Source organism: Ceratotherium simum, chromosome 24 (genome assembly GCF_057802395.1).
Source record: "Ceratotherium simum simum isolate JZ-2026a chromosome 24, ASM5780239v1, whole genome shotgun sequence".
Classification (NCBI taxonomy): domain Eukaryota; kingdom Metazoa; phylum Chordata; class Mammalia; order Perissodactyla; family Rhinocerotidae; genus Ceratotherium; species Ceratotherium simum.
Window position 1 is genome coordinate 14,725,114 of NC_141923.1, and position 15,749 is coordinate 14,740,862.

A 15,749-nucleotide genomic window follows, 5' to 3' on the forward strand; every position below is an offset into this window, starting at 1 on the left:
TTGAAAACATTATGCTAAGTAAATGAAGCCAGACACGAAAAGGCCACACATTATATGATTCCATTTGTATGAAATGTCCAGAATAGGCAAATCTATAGAGACAGACAGCAGATTAGTTGTTCCCAGGGTCTGGAAGAAGGAGGAATGGGGAGTGACTACTTAAAAAGATATGGGGTTTCCTTTTGGGGTAATGAAAATGTTCTGGAACTAGACAGTGGTGATGGTTGCACAAGGTTGTGAATGTACTAAATGCCGTTGGATTATATACTTTAAAATGATGAATTTTATATTATGTGAATTTTACCACAATTAAAAAAAACACATACAAAAACAGTGCATTTAATGACCAAGTTTGTATATAAAAGTTCGAGTCTTCTCTCAGGCCCACTTCCCTTCTTTCCTTTCTTTAGTTCTGAATTTATTTGACAGTTACTAACAATTTTTAAGCATTTAAACCACAAGCTAAATAAAACCAGAGTATAAAAAATAAAAGGTATGATAGATATTAGTGATTGCTCATAATTTCTCATATTTAATCTCCTTTTCTGAACTTCGTTTGAGCTTCCAATGAACACAACCAAACGTCCTTCCTAATCAGTAGTGCACTGATGAGGTGATAACTTTAAAATGTGCAGTCACATCAAAACCTCATTTTCAAAGTCTCTCTGGAGGGTTAATACCCTGAGGGAAAATGAGATCTGGCATGAGCTGTCTGTAGTGAACAAGCAAACTGTTGAGGGCAGAGATTTCTACAACTTTAGAATCTCCATGGCAGATATAGCCAGAAAATGAAGTTCCTTGCCCATTTTTTTCCTTGAACATTTTTTTTCCCAGCTAGAGTGAGTGGAGGTTCTTTTTGCCAGTTGACGCTTCCAGCAGAAGTCATTAGCTTCTATGACTGCAGTGAGATCAGAATGTGACTATAATGGAAGGTTTAACAAAACAGTTCAGGAGCTGTTTAGGTCCTGAAAATTGTGTTCTTATGAGATCTTTACAGATGGCTCAGTTGGGGATGATAGGAGAGCATTTAATTTCATGTTTTTGTAGACATTTAAAGCCAGTGGGTCTTACTTGGGAATAATCAAGAAAATTTGCCTTTACCCAGTGGTTATCAGAAACCACTAAGCCAGTGATTTGGTTGCATTTAAGTTTCCTTGTGGTGTTTTCAGAGAGTTCACGTGGAGGAAAGCCTACCAGAGTTCTCTTCTGGAACATATTTATTAAAAAAGGCTCATTCTTAGGGAAGATCAGCATTCTTTGTTTGCATCTTCCACAGAATGCTAAATAAAACCTGGTGGAAAAACCTGCTGGTTGAAGTTTTATTTTCCACCTCTGGCTGCTTATGGGGTAGCCTGGACTGCTCTGAGATGCAGTGCTTCTGTTTTCAGAGGGATTTTTTTTTAAACTTCTCCACTTTATCAATGGAAGAGTCCAAGGTAAATGAACTGATACGCGTCAGTCAACAGAATACTTCTTAGTAGACGCTATACACCCCCTCTCCCTACACATCATACATGGTGCTCTTATAGGTAGTGGCGCTATGGTGAGTTTGGAAAAGCACAGTAATCTGCTTCTAACTTAGGAGGGGCAGATCTAGATATTTCTGGGTTTTCACAGTGAGAAAAGAGATACCTATCCAGCTTTGAAAGAAGGTCTTTCTTGATCAGTAGTCATAGTCCCCATTTTGCCTTCCCTATTGTACAAGGCTGGTGGGAGCCTTTGGGCTGGAAGGCCCACGGTGCACCAAGATTAGGACAGTCAGGTGCTGAGTCCCAGGGTGGGGCCATGTAGGAGTGGCCCTTGGCACTTCCAGGAAGGAAGACTTTCTAAAAATCTGCACTGGACATCATCTTATTGTCAATGAAGAGATTTTTTCAGAGGTAACATCATCTAGGTTGAGTACCAGCTTTTGCCAAGTTTGGGCTTTAGTAGGCATCAGTTGGGAGGTGATGAAAATATTTGCAGTTCACTTATTATTTATAAGAGCTTTTGGAAAAGAGCTTAACTAAAAGTTTCCATTGTTTCAGGTATAAAACATGTTTAGTGTTCCAGAGTGTAGCAGAGGCAGGGTGGCATTTGAAGGACATGAACTTGTTTTTTTAAATTGTTCAAATATCTTAGTGTATCATATTTTCTTTCCTTTTTTGCCATCAACTGATATAATTTTCATCATAGAAGTAAAAATTTTTAATTACGAGTCTTGGAATGGTGTCTAGCACAAAGTTATGCCTGAAAAATATTTATTAAACGAGTGAGTGAGCGAATGACTGAATGAATGATACAAAGTGGATTCATGGCTCTGCCTTTGCCCCTCTGTGTTCCCAGACAATAGCCAGGCAGTTGGCTGAGATCTTGTTGCGGGGGATGTGTGAACAGAGCTACTGGAACCCTCTGGAGGATCCGCCATGCCAGTCGCCTCTGGACGATCCTCTCCGGAAAGGAGCAAACACAAAAACCTACACCCTCACTCGGAAAGCCCGCGTCTACTCAGGAGAGAAGTATGAGAGTTGATGTCCTCATTTGTAGGTTAGGGAAGGGGAGGAAAAATTCAAGGATGAGTGGAAGTTCCAAGACAGGTTTTTCCCCTAAAGGAGAACCAGATGAATAAGACTCATTTACCAGTTTAATAGAGATAACCTCGTTACTATTCACAACTGCAGCAAGTATCTGTGCTGTACTGGGGACATACATTTTAAGTAGGAAAATGCTCTCCTCTCAGTGCTTGGCTACTGTTCTCAGCCATCACTATTGGTCTTTGGGATTCTCATTCCATTTATCATTGAGAACCCAGCATTAGGCAGCAATCAGTGACAAAGCTACTAGTAAACGAGAGTTAACCTTTTTTCTTTTCTTCAGCAATTCCTTGATCCTTTTGTTTAAAAACTTGTTTTAAACTGAATTAGCTATAAGAAGGAGAATTAAATAATTTGCAAGTGATTGGAAAGTGATGTCTCTTGAGAACTTCTTAATTTTTTTAAGTTTTAAATTTGGGACTTGATCGCCTTTGAGGAAAACGGGCAGGTGGATTACCGCAGTCTCACATGGGTCTCCCCAGGTCAGGGCATGAGGAGAGGGGAAGGAGAGAGACCATGAGAAGGGCTGGGAGACAGGAAGGGTTGCTGCTCATTACTGATTCCTCCCTCAGAGTCTTTACTTCCCTGTTCCTAGAAGGAACAGGTATGATGGTTTTTCAAACTCTCTGCATGAAGGCAAGGGGAACGTGTATGAATAAATATGGAAACCCTCTTCGATTGTCGTCAAATTGGAAAAATGGCTGAAAGACTGCAGGCTGCTGCTTCTGAGGCCCCAGAGGAAGCACTGATAAGAGATGGGAGTGACTGGATACTTACTACATGTGTGACTTCTGAAAATGACTGTTGCATTTTCAAAGGGGACAGCAGTTCTCAAGGCGGCCGCCTCTTAATCCTCTAAGTTGACCCTGGCATTTGTCTCCCTCATTATCTTCTTGTTCGGTTTGCATTTCTTGTATAGATTCAGACAAGTGAGGATGTTCTTAGCTTTCCCCCAGGCTTATTTTAATTTAGTTGTCCTCCCCCTTTTTCATGGCCTTGTTGAGCCAGGAATTTGCTTAATTCACAGCCTGTGTTTACTCCTTAGTCCTTATCTGGATTTATGGAACATCTGTTCTAGCAATTCTCAAAGTCTCACTTTAAAAATGCTGACCCCTCATTATAAACTATTTATTTAGCAGCAGGATTAGGGTTCATTTTTTAAGTGTTATTTATATCTTAAAAATAGACTCTAGATTTTTTTTTCTGCTTTAGATGCGTCTTAGTAGCCAAGGTGCCAGTATCTTGAAGAATTCAGTTCTTGCTCTCTCCCCCAACGAAGTCTGACACATGGATGGAGCTCGGTGTCTGTTTGGGTGCTATTCCAATGTGGCCTCACTCCTTGAAGGCAGAAAAGCCCACAGTGCTGGCCACTTCTTTATTTCCTGAACCACTCAGACTTTGTCCCTCTTCTAACATCAGCTTCCTCATTTATACAGGGAGAATTATGGAAGCAAATGCAGATCTAGGAAGTGCAGTTACCAGTTAAAGGGAGCATTCCTGTACTATGCTGGTTACTGAGTCACAAGTTTCATTTCACACAGATACAATCATTTGGTTTTCTTTTTAACTGTTTTATTGATGTAATTCACATATATACAATTCACTCATTTAAAGTGAATGGCTTTTAATATAGTCACATATCCATCAGCACAATCAAATTTAGAATGTTTTTATTACCCCCCCAAATAATCCCAGCACCTCTTAGCTGTCACCCTCCCACCCCCCAGTCCCTTGCATTTTCATATGAATTTTAGGATCAGTTTGTCCATTTCTGGAAAAAAAAAAAGGCAGCTGGGATTTTGATAGGAATTGCATTGAATCTGTAAATCAATTTGAGGAGTATTGCCATCTTAACAATATTAACTCTTCTGATCCATGAACATGGGATGTCTTTCCATTTATTTAGGTTTTCTGTAATTTCTTTAAACAACAACTTGTAGTTTTCAGGGTATAAGGTTTGCACTTCTTTTGTTAAACTTATTGCTAAGGGTTTTCTGTGTGTGTGTGTGCATGCGCACGCTATTCTTTTTGATGCTACCACAAATGGAATTGTTTTCTTAATTTCGTTTTTGGGTTGTTCATTGCACGTATATAGAAATACAATCGATTTTCTATATTGATTTTCTACACTGCAGTCAAAATCTTACTGAACTCATTCATTAGTTCTAATGGTTTTTTAGATTTTTTAGGATTTTCTTTATACAAGATCATGTCATCTGCAAAAAGAGGTAGTTTTACTTCTTCCTTTTTAACCTGGATGCTTTTATTTCATTGTCTTCCCTGATTGCCCTGGCTAGAATCTCCAGTATGGTGTTGAATAGAAGTGGCAAGAGTGGACATCCTTGTCTTATTCCTGATCTTAGGAGGGAGAAAGCATCCAGTCTTTCACCATTAAGTATGATGTTAGCTGTGGGTTTTCATAGATGCCCTTTATCAGGTTGAGGAAGGTCCCTTCTATTACTAGTTTGTTGAGTATTTTTTATCCTGAAAGGGTGTTGAATTTTGTCAAATGCTTTTTCTGCGTCTATTGAGATGATCATGTGGGTTTTGTCCTTTATTCTACTGATGTGATGTATTACATTGGTTGATTTGCATATGTTAAGCCAACCTTGCATTTCTAGGTAAATCCCACTAGGTCACAGTGCATAATCCTTCTTATTTATTGCTGGGTTTGATTTGCTAGTATTTTATTGAGGATTTTTGCATGAATATTCATAAAAATATTGATCTATAGTTTTCTTTTCTCATGATGTCTTTGTCTAGTTTTGGTATTAGGGTAATTAATAGCAATAATAGGAATAGGAATAATAAATAGGAATTCTATGTTTGGAAAGAGTTTGTAGAGAATTGGTATTAATTCTTCTTTATATGTTTGGTAAAATTTATCAGGGAAGCCATCTGGTCCTGGAGTTTTCTTTGTGGGAAGGTTTTTGATTACTAATTTAATCTCCTTACTTGTTACAGGTCTATTAAGATTTTCTATTTCTTCTTGAGTCAGTTTTGGTAGTTGGTGTCTTTCTAGAAATTTGTCCATTTCATCTAAGTCGTCTAATTTGCTGGCATACAGTTGTTTGTACTATTCCCTTATAATTTTTTTTATTTCTGTAGGTTGATAGTCATGTCTCCTCTTTCATTTCTAATTTTAGTAATTTTAATCTCTACTCTCTCTTTTTTGGATCAGTCTAGCTCAAAAGTTTGTCAAATTTTGTTGATCTTTTTGAAGAACTAACTTTTGGTTTTGTTGATTTTCCCTATTGTGTTTCTATTCTCTATTTCATTAATTTCCGTGCTAATCCTTACTCCTTCAGTTATCACCATAAGTTTTTAGCTTTCTAGTTTTGTATGTTCACATCCTTACTTCTGATTTATTTAGTAAAGAGAGAAAATGTCTTGGGGTTATACTTTTCTTGGGGCTCTCTTATTAACAAGGCAGGAGTATCTGATCAATAGACTCTGTTGCCAAAAGGACATTATCACCAATTCAGTTATGCTGGTTGGGAGGTAAAAACGGGAATCCATAGATGATGTTTAAACCTCATTTTGGCCAGTAGTCCCGAACTCTCCCCCCGCCTCAGTCTCTTATGAGAAATATGAGTACAAAGCAAACTTTAGGTGGCCTAGGTCCTTCCAGCTCCAGCAAACCACAAGGGCCATTCAGAGTGGTTGGTTATAATACATAACATAATATACGAATGTAACTGAAAAGCAAGCTCTGCCAGAAAGTTCCACTCCCCATCACTACGACCTGGACGTAAAGTGAAAACAGGATGCTCGTTCTCTCTCCATCTTGAATTTTGAAAGGAAATAAAATGTGGACAGTCCTGGATAGAAAGGAGAGGAAGGATCGCATGTCATTGGCCACCTCACTTCCATTCTTCTAGGTCTGTCTGTGAAGAATTTTATTGACTTTTGTTTACTTATTTTTTAAGTAAGCTTTTTATTGGCACATAACATACATTGAGAAAAATATACAAACCAAAAGTATAAAACTTGATGACTTTTCACCAAGTGAACATATCCATGTAATTAACATCCTGATCAAAAAACAGACATTGCCAGAACCCTAGAAGCCCTTTTTGTACCCTCTCCCAATTACTACCCCTGCAAGAGTACCCCTATTCTGACTTCTATCACTATAATTGCTCCCATTTTTGAAATTTATATAAATACAGTCATATATTAAGTACTCTTTTATGTTTAACATTATGTTTGAGAGATTCACCCATATTGTTGCATGCAGTTGTAGTTTGTTTTCATCGCTGCATAATATTCCATTTTATTAATATACTCCAATATATTGATCCATTCTACTTATGATGGACATTTGAGTTGTTTCTCATTTGGGCCTGAAAGGAAGAGTGATGTCATGAACGTTCTTATACATGTTTCTTAGTGCATATATATGTGCATTTCAGTCAGGTATATTTTTCTTTTCATCGTGTTCCTCCTTGTAAAAAGCATTTGAGGTGACTTAGATAATTAAATGCATATTAGGCTAGATAATTAGCACAAAGTAAAGAAGGAGATTAAAAACCACTGTTGTGCCAGGAAGTGGATGATGAAAGGATTTATTGAAAGCTAGGAGTGCCAGCCATTGTGCTAAACTCCTTTGTAGGCCTAGGAGGAGAAAGTAATGATCATGGAGTGCTAAATATAGGGCTGAGCCTCTTGGTAGCCAAGGCAGAGGTTTTTGGTAAGGATGAGGATGCTATTCGAAGTATAAAGATGAAGGACGTTGAAAGGTCCTGACAACTACTTGATGGCAGAACCAAAGCTGTGTGAACGACCAGCTGCACCACCTCCTCTCCTCACCTCTGTTGTACACGGCCCACCTTTGAGTTGTTGTGGAGAGGCATGTCTTCTCACCAGGTACGTGGAAGCCCTTGTTCAAGGTGATATGCTGTGTGGGATTCACCCAATACCCTGCACAGCATAGCTCAGTGGACCTGGGCTGATCTGTGTGAAGGACCCTTCTTTCTTTGTCACGAGGAGATTTTGACGTTATGTGGGTTGACAAAAAAGGGAAGGCTTGTGAAGACGCCTAGGTAATCCTCAGATTGGACCAGCTGATCCGTAATAAGCAAGAGGCACTCTTAGTGTTTAATTTAAATCTTGTTTCTTTCTTGGTACACTGATCCTTCCACGCAAACCTGGGACTGACAGTATTTTCTGCCTTGGCGTGTTTAACAGACAGTGCGACTTGGGGTGGGGTGGGGCTGGGAATTCTTCAGCTCCTATCTGGCTGGCACTGGTTCCGAGGCTGTATTTCTCCAGGAATTTCCTGTTAGTGTCCCAGCCAGGCATATTAAAATTATAAAGGCACCATTATTGGGCTTTGGGGTGATGTTGTCGTTATTTACAGATCAACTTTCTCATGGGTTGGAGGTGCTTAAGGCCATCCTTGCACCTAAATACAGTCATGTGCCACATCACAACGTTTCGGTCAGCGACGGACCGCATATACAACCATAGTCCCCTAAGATTAGCACCATGTAGACTACGAGTGTAGTGGGCTATACCATCTAGGTCTGTGTAGGTACACTCTATGATGTTCACACAACAAAATCGCCTAATGATACATTTCTCAGAACGTATCTCCGTCGTTAAGCGACATGTGACTGTAGCATCTGCTTTGACTCCTGCATGGTGCCGTTGACCTTAAGACATCCGACTCGTCATTAGTTGTGTAACAGATGTCAGAAGAGATGAAATGCAGTTGGATAAAGTTGGATTAATTTCTTTTGTATGATTGTTTCCACCACGTACAGTAAGGTTTTTTACCTATCTGGGAAAAATTTTAAGAAAGAGCTATTAGCTGGGAGCCTTGGTAAGATCATAATTACTATTTATAAGTGAAGATTCTTGCCCTGGCTCTGTATGTCTTCTGTAGAATCAGATAATGAATTGGTAAATTCATTCCAAGTAAGAAAATGAGCAATTTGCCTAAAGGTCAGCCAGTGAGTTGGTAACGTGGCTAGAATTAGAAAGCAGCCCTCCCATTCTTAGCCCAACAGCGCCGGGGCTGCCACCTCCCCCGCCAGCCCACCCGTCCAGCTCTTGGGGGCTTGTCCTCACTGCCTGCTGATCCTTGTTTTCTCCCTGTCCCTTTTTATCCCCCACCCTGCCCTTCAATCAACTTCTTCCGGGTCTAGGGCCCTAGTTTTCCAGCTCCACAGGGCTGAGTGGCACCCCTAGGTCTCCCCTTGAGGTTTTTGGGCCCCAAGAGGAAAATGTCACAAAAGGAAAGTCCCTGCAATTTTGACTGTTCACCCTGAGCTCCACACTTCCCTGAACAGGGAAGAGGCAAAGCGTGGCCAGAAATGGGTCTAGAGAATTCATAATGAAGGAGAGGGGAGCATTCCGGTGTGTAACTTTTCAGGCATTCCTCTTAAAACTGCCCTTTTCCCTTCCCCTCACATCTTTCTGCCAGCCCTGAGAGCTTTGCAGTGCTCCTGAGTACCCATCTTGCCTCGAAAGGAAGGATGGAGGAAGTGGAATTAGAATCAGTTAATGTGCTACTTGTTAGCAGCTCTGGTGAAAATAACACAACCTAGCATTTAAGGAAGCTGGATGGCTCAGATGGAATTTGGGGATTATCTATGGGCTGAATTGGCTGGTGTCAAGTCACAATTAGCATGGACTCTCTCTCTTTTCAATTAATCTGGACAATGCAGAACTGGCTAACCATGAAAAAAAAGTTATGATATTGCTTTATTTGGAAGGTCCCAATTGCATGTAAGCACGAGCCAGATTATCAGGAAATGATTGCTGGATAGACACACACGCGTGCACACACACACACAGGGGTGCTCTTAATTCAGAGCCTGTAGGCTCTCTTTCTGAATTTAAGGGGAAAGAAGTGTTCCATCTTCTAAAAACCCAGATCACGGCAAACTGCCTCTTTTAAGGAAGTCACTAAAAATCCCAAATCTTGCTCCTCATTCACAGGTCAGCCATTCCATAAAATTTTAGCCCTGCAAGAACAATAGAACTATCTCCCAGGTGGTTTCCTTGCCTCTAGGGACGTCCAAGTTGTAAAAAGAGTACCAGGCACTGTGCTTTTTCTGTCTTGCCCTTAATGGCCCTTTGATACAATACAAAATTTGCCAGCATTTCAAAGAAAACAAGTATTTATAATGATTTGGAAAAAAATTTTTTTTTCCCTTTTTTTTGGGAATCATCCCATCTCTTAAATGATTGTAATGTTACCCCTGGGAAGATGTAAATTTAGCCTTTATCTAGTCATCTCCAAAACATCCAGGAGTTGTTTTTTTAACCAAGTTCATTTTTATTACACTCTTCTTCCATTGTATGAAAAAGGGTTGAATTTGGCCCAATTGGTGATCACATTCAGAACTCTACTCAAAGGATTCTAGAACTTTAGAACAGGAAAAAAAAAAAATGCTAGAAGTCTTTAAAAATGCTCAAAGCACAACAAATAGGATCTAGCAAATGGAGATGGGGTTTTATTTTTCTCTAATCCTGAGCAATATTGAGTTTAAGAGCTTTTTCTTTTAATCCAAGAGGTTAACGTTCAGCCAAATTCCATAAAATAGATTAATAAGACAGCTCTTGCATGCCATCCCAGAATAAAATGTGTGTTTAAGTAAGATAGCTCACTAAATTCTTACAGTATTCTAGGAATTATTCAAACTCTAAAGTTGCTTCCAATCTGTTTTTTTTCATCTAAATGACAATATAAGATATTCCAGCTAGCAAGTAAGGGGTAAGAAAAGTACTGTTTAGTGAAATATCTGCAATTTATGCCTCTATAATGGGTTTAGGAGAAAGCTTGTATGATTTAGATAATGTCAGTTTGTAGCAAATCTAAATTTCTGCCTCTATAATAGGCATATATGTTATTTGGGCTTTTAACTTGGTTTTTACAGCTTTACTTCACCCTGCTGACTGTTATGAAAATGCATAGTTAAAACGTATAAATTCCATAGATTACCGTAGAAATTAGCAAATTAATTTGTGTCCAGATTATACTGTATTTTTCACGGGTTCTGTATAAAAATCTAGAAGCATTAGCATTCACTTCTGCTCATAGTCATGTATTTTGTGTTATTTTGAAATTGCGATATATCAAAGTTGATTTTCTTTATACAGCATTTTTTGTCCTCAAGAAAATACTGAAGAAGCCCTGTTGTTATTGCTGATTAGTGAGTCAATGGTAAGCAGAATGTGTTTTTACATTTCTTTCCCCTGTTCCTATAGTCCCTTTTTTGATATGCGACTCCACCAGCATAGCGACTCTTTTTCAAGGGAAAAGAATACTTTCGAGGGGATACCTGGGTGGGAAAAAACAATAGAGGTTTAAAAAGAGAGATGTTTCTTAATTCTTGGACTGGCTAGAAATGGCCCTTGGTCGGCCGGGAGTGTGGAGCTTCTCTTCCCTTAGCAATTAGCAGGCATCTGAGTTCATTCGTTTATCCACCAAGTATTGATTGAACACTAACACAATTGTATATAGGTAAACTATAGCTAAAATGACCACCAAGGGAACCTTAAAAGGGGAAGAAACCCCCAAAGGGTAGCCTTTGTGAGCCTTCTCCATTTGCCTTGGTGGGAGGGAGAATTTGAGGATAAATCACTTGTTGGATATATGAACCTCTGGTTTTTATAGCAGGAGCCTGGTGAACCTGTCTCGTCCTCTTGCACAGGTCCTCTCCCCAGGCTCCCACCTGTTCCCCAGGCATTGCACAGCCCCAGGCCAGGAGAGCTCACTCCTGTTAACTGGCTCTGCTGTTGTGAGAGAGTTTTTGCCAGATCGTGAGATTCCTTTGAAATGTTTTCTTAGTGTTTGGCCAGGATATCAAATTTTAGGTCTAGAATTTCATCGCTCATCATTTATTTGGTTTCTACTCTGCATATTACTAGGCATGAGGACCCTGGCTTGAAACTTTTGGAGTAATATGTGTGATAGCTGAGCACCTGAGCAGAATGGCAAGCTCCTGGAGCTTGAAAGGACCTAGGGGTCCTCACGTCCATTCACTCATTTTACAGATGAGGAACCTGAGGCCCAGAGCAGGCAAAATGGTTGCATCGTGCAGGGGTCTGTTGCTCTTTCTAGTAGATTGTGCTGCCTCCTCCCATCTCTCCCACCCCACCAGGCAGGCAGGAGGAGAAAAAGGAATCATAACTAAAGCAAGAGAAGATGTTTCCCTTCTTCCCCAAGCATACAGTTTAAATGGAAGTTTGAAATACACTCAGGTGAAAAAGACTTAGAAATGGAGCAGAAAAAGAATGTGCGGTGTGCTGAGTGCAGGAGGGATCAGAAGGGACTGGGATTAGTCAGGGAGGGTTGGGTTTTGTTCTGCAAAATGGCCCGGAGATGTTTACAAGAGCAAGACTGCTTGAGTTACCGCTTCTTTTTATTTGGAAGCTCTTTGACGTCATTGGCCTTACCTCCTCTGAAGGAAACAGGTTGCCCCCTTGGCTCGTCTTTCCTTGACTGTCAGCTGGTAACTTAGGACGGTGTCATTTACATTCTCTACTCTGCCTTGGCACAATCAGGCAAGGCATATATGTGAGCAGGCTGGCACTTGCCGGCATTCTGTAACTGTTTACCGAATGAGCAAGTCGCACCGTGCTTCATCATCAGTTCGTTGATGGGTCCCAGGCCATGTTGGCCTCCCAGCTAACATGCCCTCATTCTAAGCCGGACTCTTAGCAACTTGGCGGTTAGCTTCCTTTGGGCAAACTTGGTTGGTTACATTGTAAAAGTTCTGAAAGCATGATGACCACACATTTTAGATTTCTTGGACAATTCTGTTTGAAAATATTGTGTTCCATTGTCAGATCATGTGTTCCAGGTTAGAATTTAGAAAACATGGCCACATCTCTAAAATGCTTGCTCTAAGTTTAGATGTCTTGGGAATGATGTCTCCAACTCTCCTGCTCCTTAATTGAAGTGATAGCGACTAATAATACTCAGTTGAAAGTTGAAATCCCTTTGAGACAGTCAGATTTGGCTCTGTGGTATTTAATTTCCGGAAAAATCTCTTCAGAGGATGGTGAAATCCAATGACATCATCAGTAAATATGAAGGACTAGGTTTCCAACCAAAATGATTATGCTCTCCCTGTAAATCATTCCATAATTATGTAGGTAGGAACCTAAATTAAGTTGCCTTTGGAAGCCTTTTTTCATGTCTCTTGAATCCTTGATTTTTCAGTTTTTAGACAGAAAATGAATGTGCTCAATATAAGAACCAAAATGAGAATTGCTGTGCTTTTTTTGGTGTCTGAGGAAATTGTATTCTTTGTTGGTTCTGACTTAAACTTAGAAACATAAATTTGTCCATAGTCTCTCCACCTACCAGAACTTATTTGGAATTATACTCCTTTCTCACCTCAAATCAAATTAGCTCTCTCCAGGAGAAAGGGGTTATCAGAACTATATTTGCACAACTACCACTGAGATAATGTTCTGGAATATTTATGTTTTGTGGATCTCTTTGAGGTTCTACATTCTACCTTTTTAATCAAAAGACACTGATAGACTTTCTCCAAAAATTAACAAAAGAATGCATTTGGTATAACTTGAAAATCTCTCTTAAATAGTATTCTTAAATAGTTTTGTTTTCTTCTCTTCTAGGCATTGGTCTCAATATGAAACATTTATAGCAAATAAATAAAATGGGACCACTTATAGCAGTCCCTATTTGCCTCAGATCTTCTTTTGTTGGCTCAAAATCATTCCTAACAAGAAAAACTTAGAATGAAATCTTCAAAAGCAGGCTTGTTTCCATAAGAGATGACTCACTTTGTAGGAAGTGGCCTGTCTTATATATTCTTATTTGTCTTTGACATTTAAGAGCAAGGAGTTTTAAAGTGAGTAAGTACTGATGGGTGGCTAAATGTAAATGCCTTGGACTCACACACAAAAAGAGAGCATTTTGTCTCATTAGTGAGAGAAAAGGTGTGTGCGTGGCCTTTCCGAATGTCAGGCTGGAAGATAAACATCAGCCTGGACAAGAGCCCGATACCTCATGTACCACTTTCACCGGGAAAGCTGAGGGGCCCTGTCTGTGTTCCTAGGGATAGATAGATCTGGGGCTTCTGTTAATTAGCAGGGGAAAAAAGACAGGCAAATTCTTAACTGTATTGATTCTGAACTCCTAGTAGGGAAAAAAGGAAAATGAGCCAGCAGTTAGAGTCTCTAATACATGTGATATGTCTTGAGGAATCTGTAGAGAAATTAAATTTCAAAAGTAATGAAAACAAGTTGCTGTAAAGAGCATTTGATTTCTAGATAGATGAGATTAATAAGCTTGAACGTCCCTGCTGTACTTCTGTGCTAAGCAGTGGAGATGTGAAATAGGCACTGTGTTCCCTTGAGTCCTCTGTGGTAATATCTTTTAAAACAAAAATCTGTTTGCTTCTTGCTTTCTCTTATGCATCTGTTTTATGCTTCCCTAAACAAGACTGAATTAGTCTTTGTAGTCTGTTCCAGTGAAGATGTCATATAGGGATTTGAATGTTGCTTTGGTGATAGAGGAAAAGTGTGATATATCTCTGTAGGACTGAAGGAATTTGATGACACCATTTGGTGATGGGAAGTGTGGGGCTGGGACTTTTCTCCCGCTCTTTAATGTAGAGCAGAAGCAGGATCTACAAGTAAGGCGCAGCAGGGCCTCACTTGATGGATGATTCTGCTGCCCCAGAGCACAGCTGTGTCTGCGGCGAGGTTGTCTGTGAACCTGAGCCCAGGAAAAATCACCTTGCCTTTCATCAGCTCCTAAAGCTTCCTCCAGACGCCTGCTGACAGGTACACGTGTCCTCTAGGATTACACCTCCAGGCCTTCAGGGTTGGTGTAATACCGTGTACCATGTGCTGTGGTGCTCTGGGGATTTTGAATAAATGTCCTGAGGCGACAAGCCCCTTACTCATTCCTGCCCTTGTCTCTGGACCCCCCAGCAAGCAGTTAGGGGCAGGAGGCCCAAATGTCTTCTCTTCACAAAGTGTTAGCTATATCCATGGCTCATCATCTTCTCCTGTCTTCAATGTTGTTTTCAGGCCAACCGGGATGCTGTGCTGAGCAGGATACCTGAGCACAAGAGCGACCGCCTCATCAGTTTGCAGAGCGCATCTGTGGTGTATGATTTACTGACCATTGCTCTTGGAAGAAGAGGCCAGTATGAGATGTTGTCGGAGGTACAGCTCTTGAGTCTGGTTGACTTCCAGGCAGTGAGTGGTGCTGGCGGTGGGAAGAGCTGTGGGACCTGGTCCTGGCCCCCGCTCTGTCACTAGCAGCCATGTGACCTTGGTTCCATCATTTAACTTTGGTTTCCTCCTCTGTAAAATGGGAACTGGGCTAAATGATTAGGTGGTGGAATTCACTGGCAGTCACTTGCTACCGGTGGTCCACAAACCCGCTGGCTATGAGTTGTGTGAGGGAAGGCAAGCATTTCTCAAACAGTTTCTCTTTCCATGTAATTTCCACCATAACCAGCAATCTCCCATCTGTGATATTAATTTCATTATAAAACAGATTTTATTTTATTTAAAGTATCAATGCATAACTCCTGGTGAAATGGCAGCTTCAGGCGCAGTGTGTTGTCAGGAGAGCTGGTGTAGGCTTTCATGTAAAGTAAGCTCTGTTTTCATTTAGAGTCTGTTGCTCATTCGGAAGAGACCCCAGTTGATTACAGATCTTATGTGAGGTACTGTCATCTCATTCCCTCAGCTTCTAAGAAACATTTAGGATGGAAACTTGACTGTTTTATAGTTTTAGACGAATCTGGTTAATCTTGGGCCGTGGTACTGCGTTAGTGAGTTGTTGCCCAAAATACCGAATTCCACCATGGTAAGGGGGATAAATAAGTAACAAGATCATTTTATCTTTTCTTTAGTGGAGTAAAAAGAAAGAAAGAAAGAAAACAACTCATTTTGTTAAAATGAACTTTTCCATGTTATTTATCTTTCTTTTTCTAAATTTATACACGTTGCAATAGTCTCTGGGCACGAGGACAGGGAATGAAATACAGTAACAGATTGGCTGAAATCAGATAAGCGCCCGGCTCACCCTCTAGCCTGCGGTGCATCGCCACATTAGGCAGGAGCCTTGGAGAACAGATGAGCCTGTGTGGCTTGGATCTTTTTTTAGTCTTTGGTTTGGTGACTATACAGGGCAATGGTTACTCAGTCTTCAAAAAAAGCCCCTCACAA

General features: G+C 40.3%; 1 protein-coding gene across 5 annotated transcripts in view; it reads left to right on the top strand.

The window, feature by feature from the left end:
• TTC7B (tetratricopeptide repeat domain 7B) overlaps positions 1–15,749 on the top strand; it is a 248,951-nt gene that overhangs the window by 107,950 nt on the left and 125,252 nt on the right. For all 5 annotated transcript variants that reach the window (XM_087448059.1, XM_087448057.1, XM_087448056.1 and 2 more), the window contains exons 7-9: positions 2,326–2,498; positions 10,686–10,749; positions 14,598–14,735. In XM_087448059.1, the coding sequence (XP_087304185.1) occupies positions 2,326–2,498; positions 10,686–10,749; positions 14,598–14,735 (375 nt within the window). The remainder of the gene's footprint in view (positions 1–2,325; positions 2,499–10,685; positions 10,750–14,597; positions 14,736–15,749) is intronic.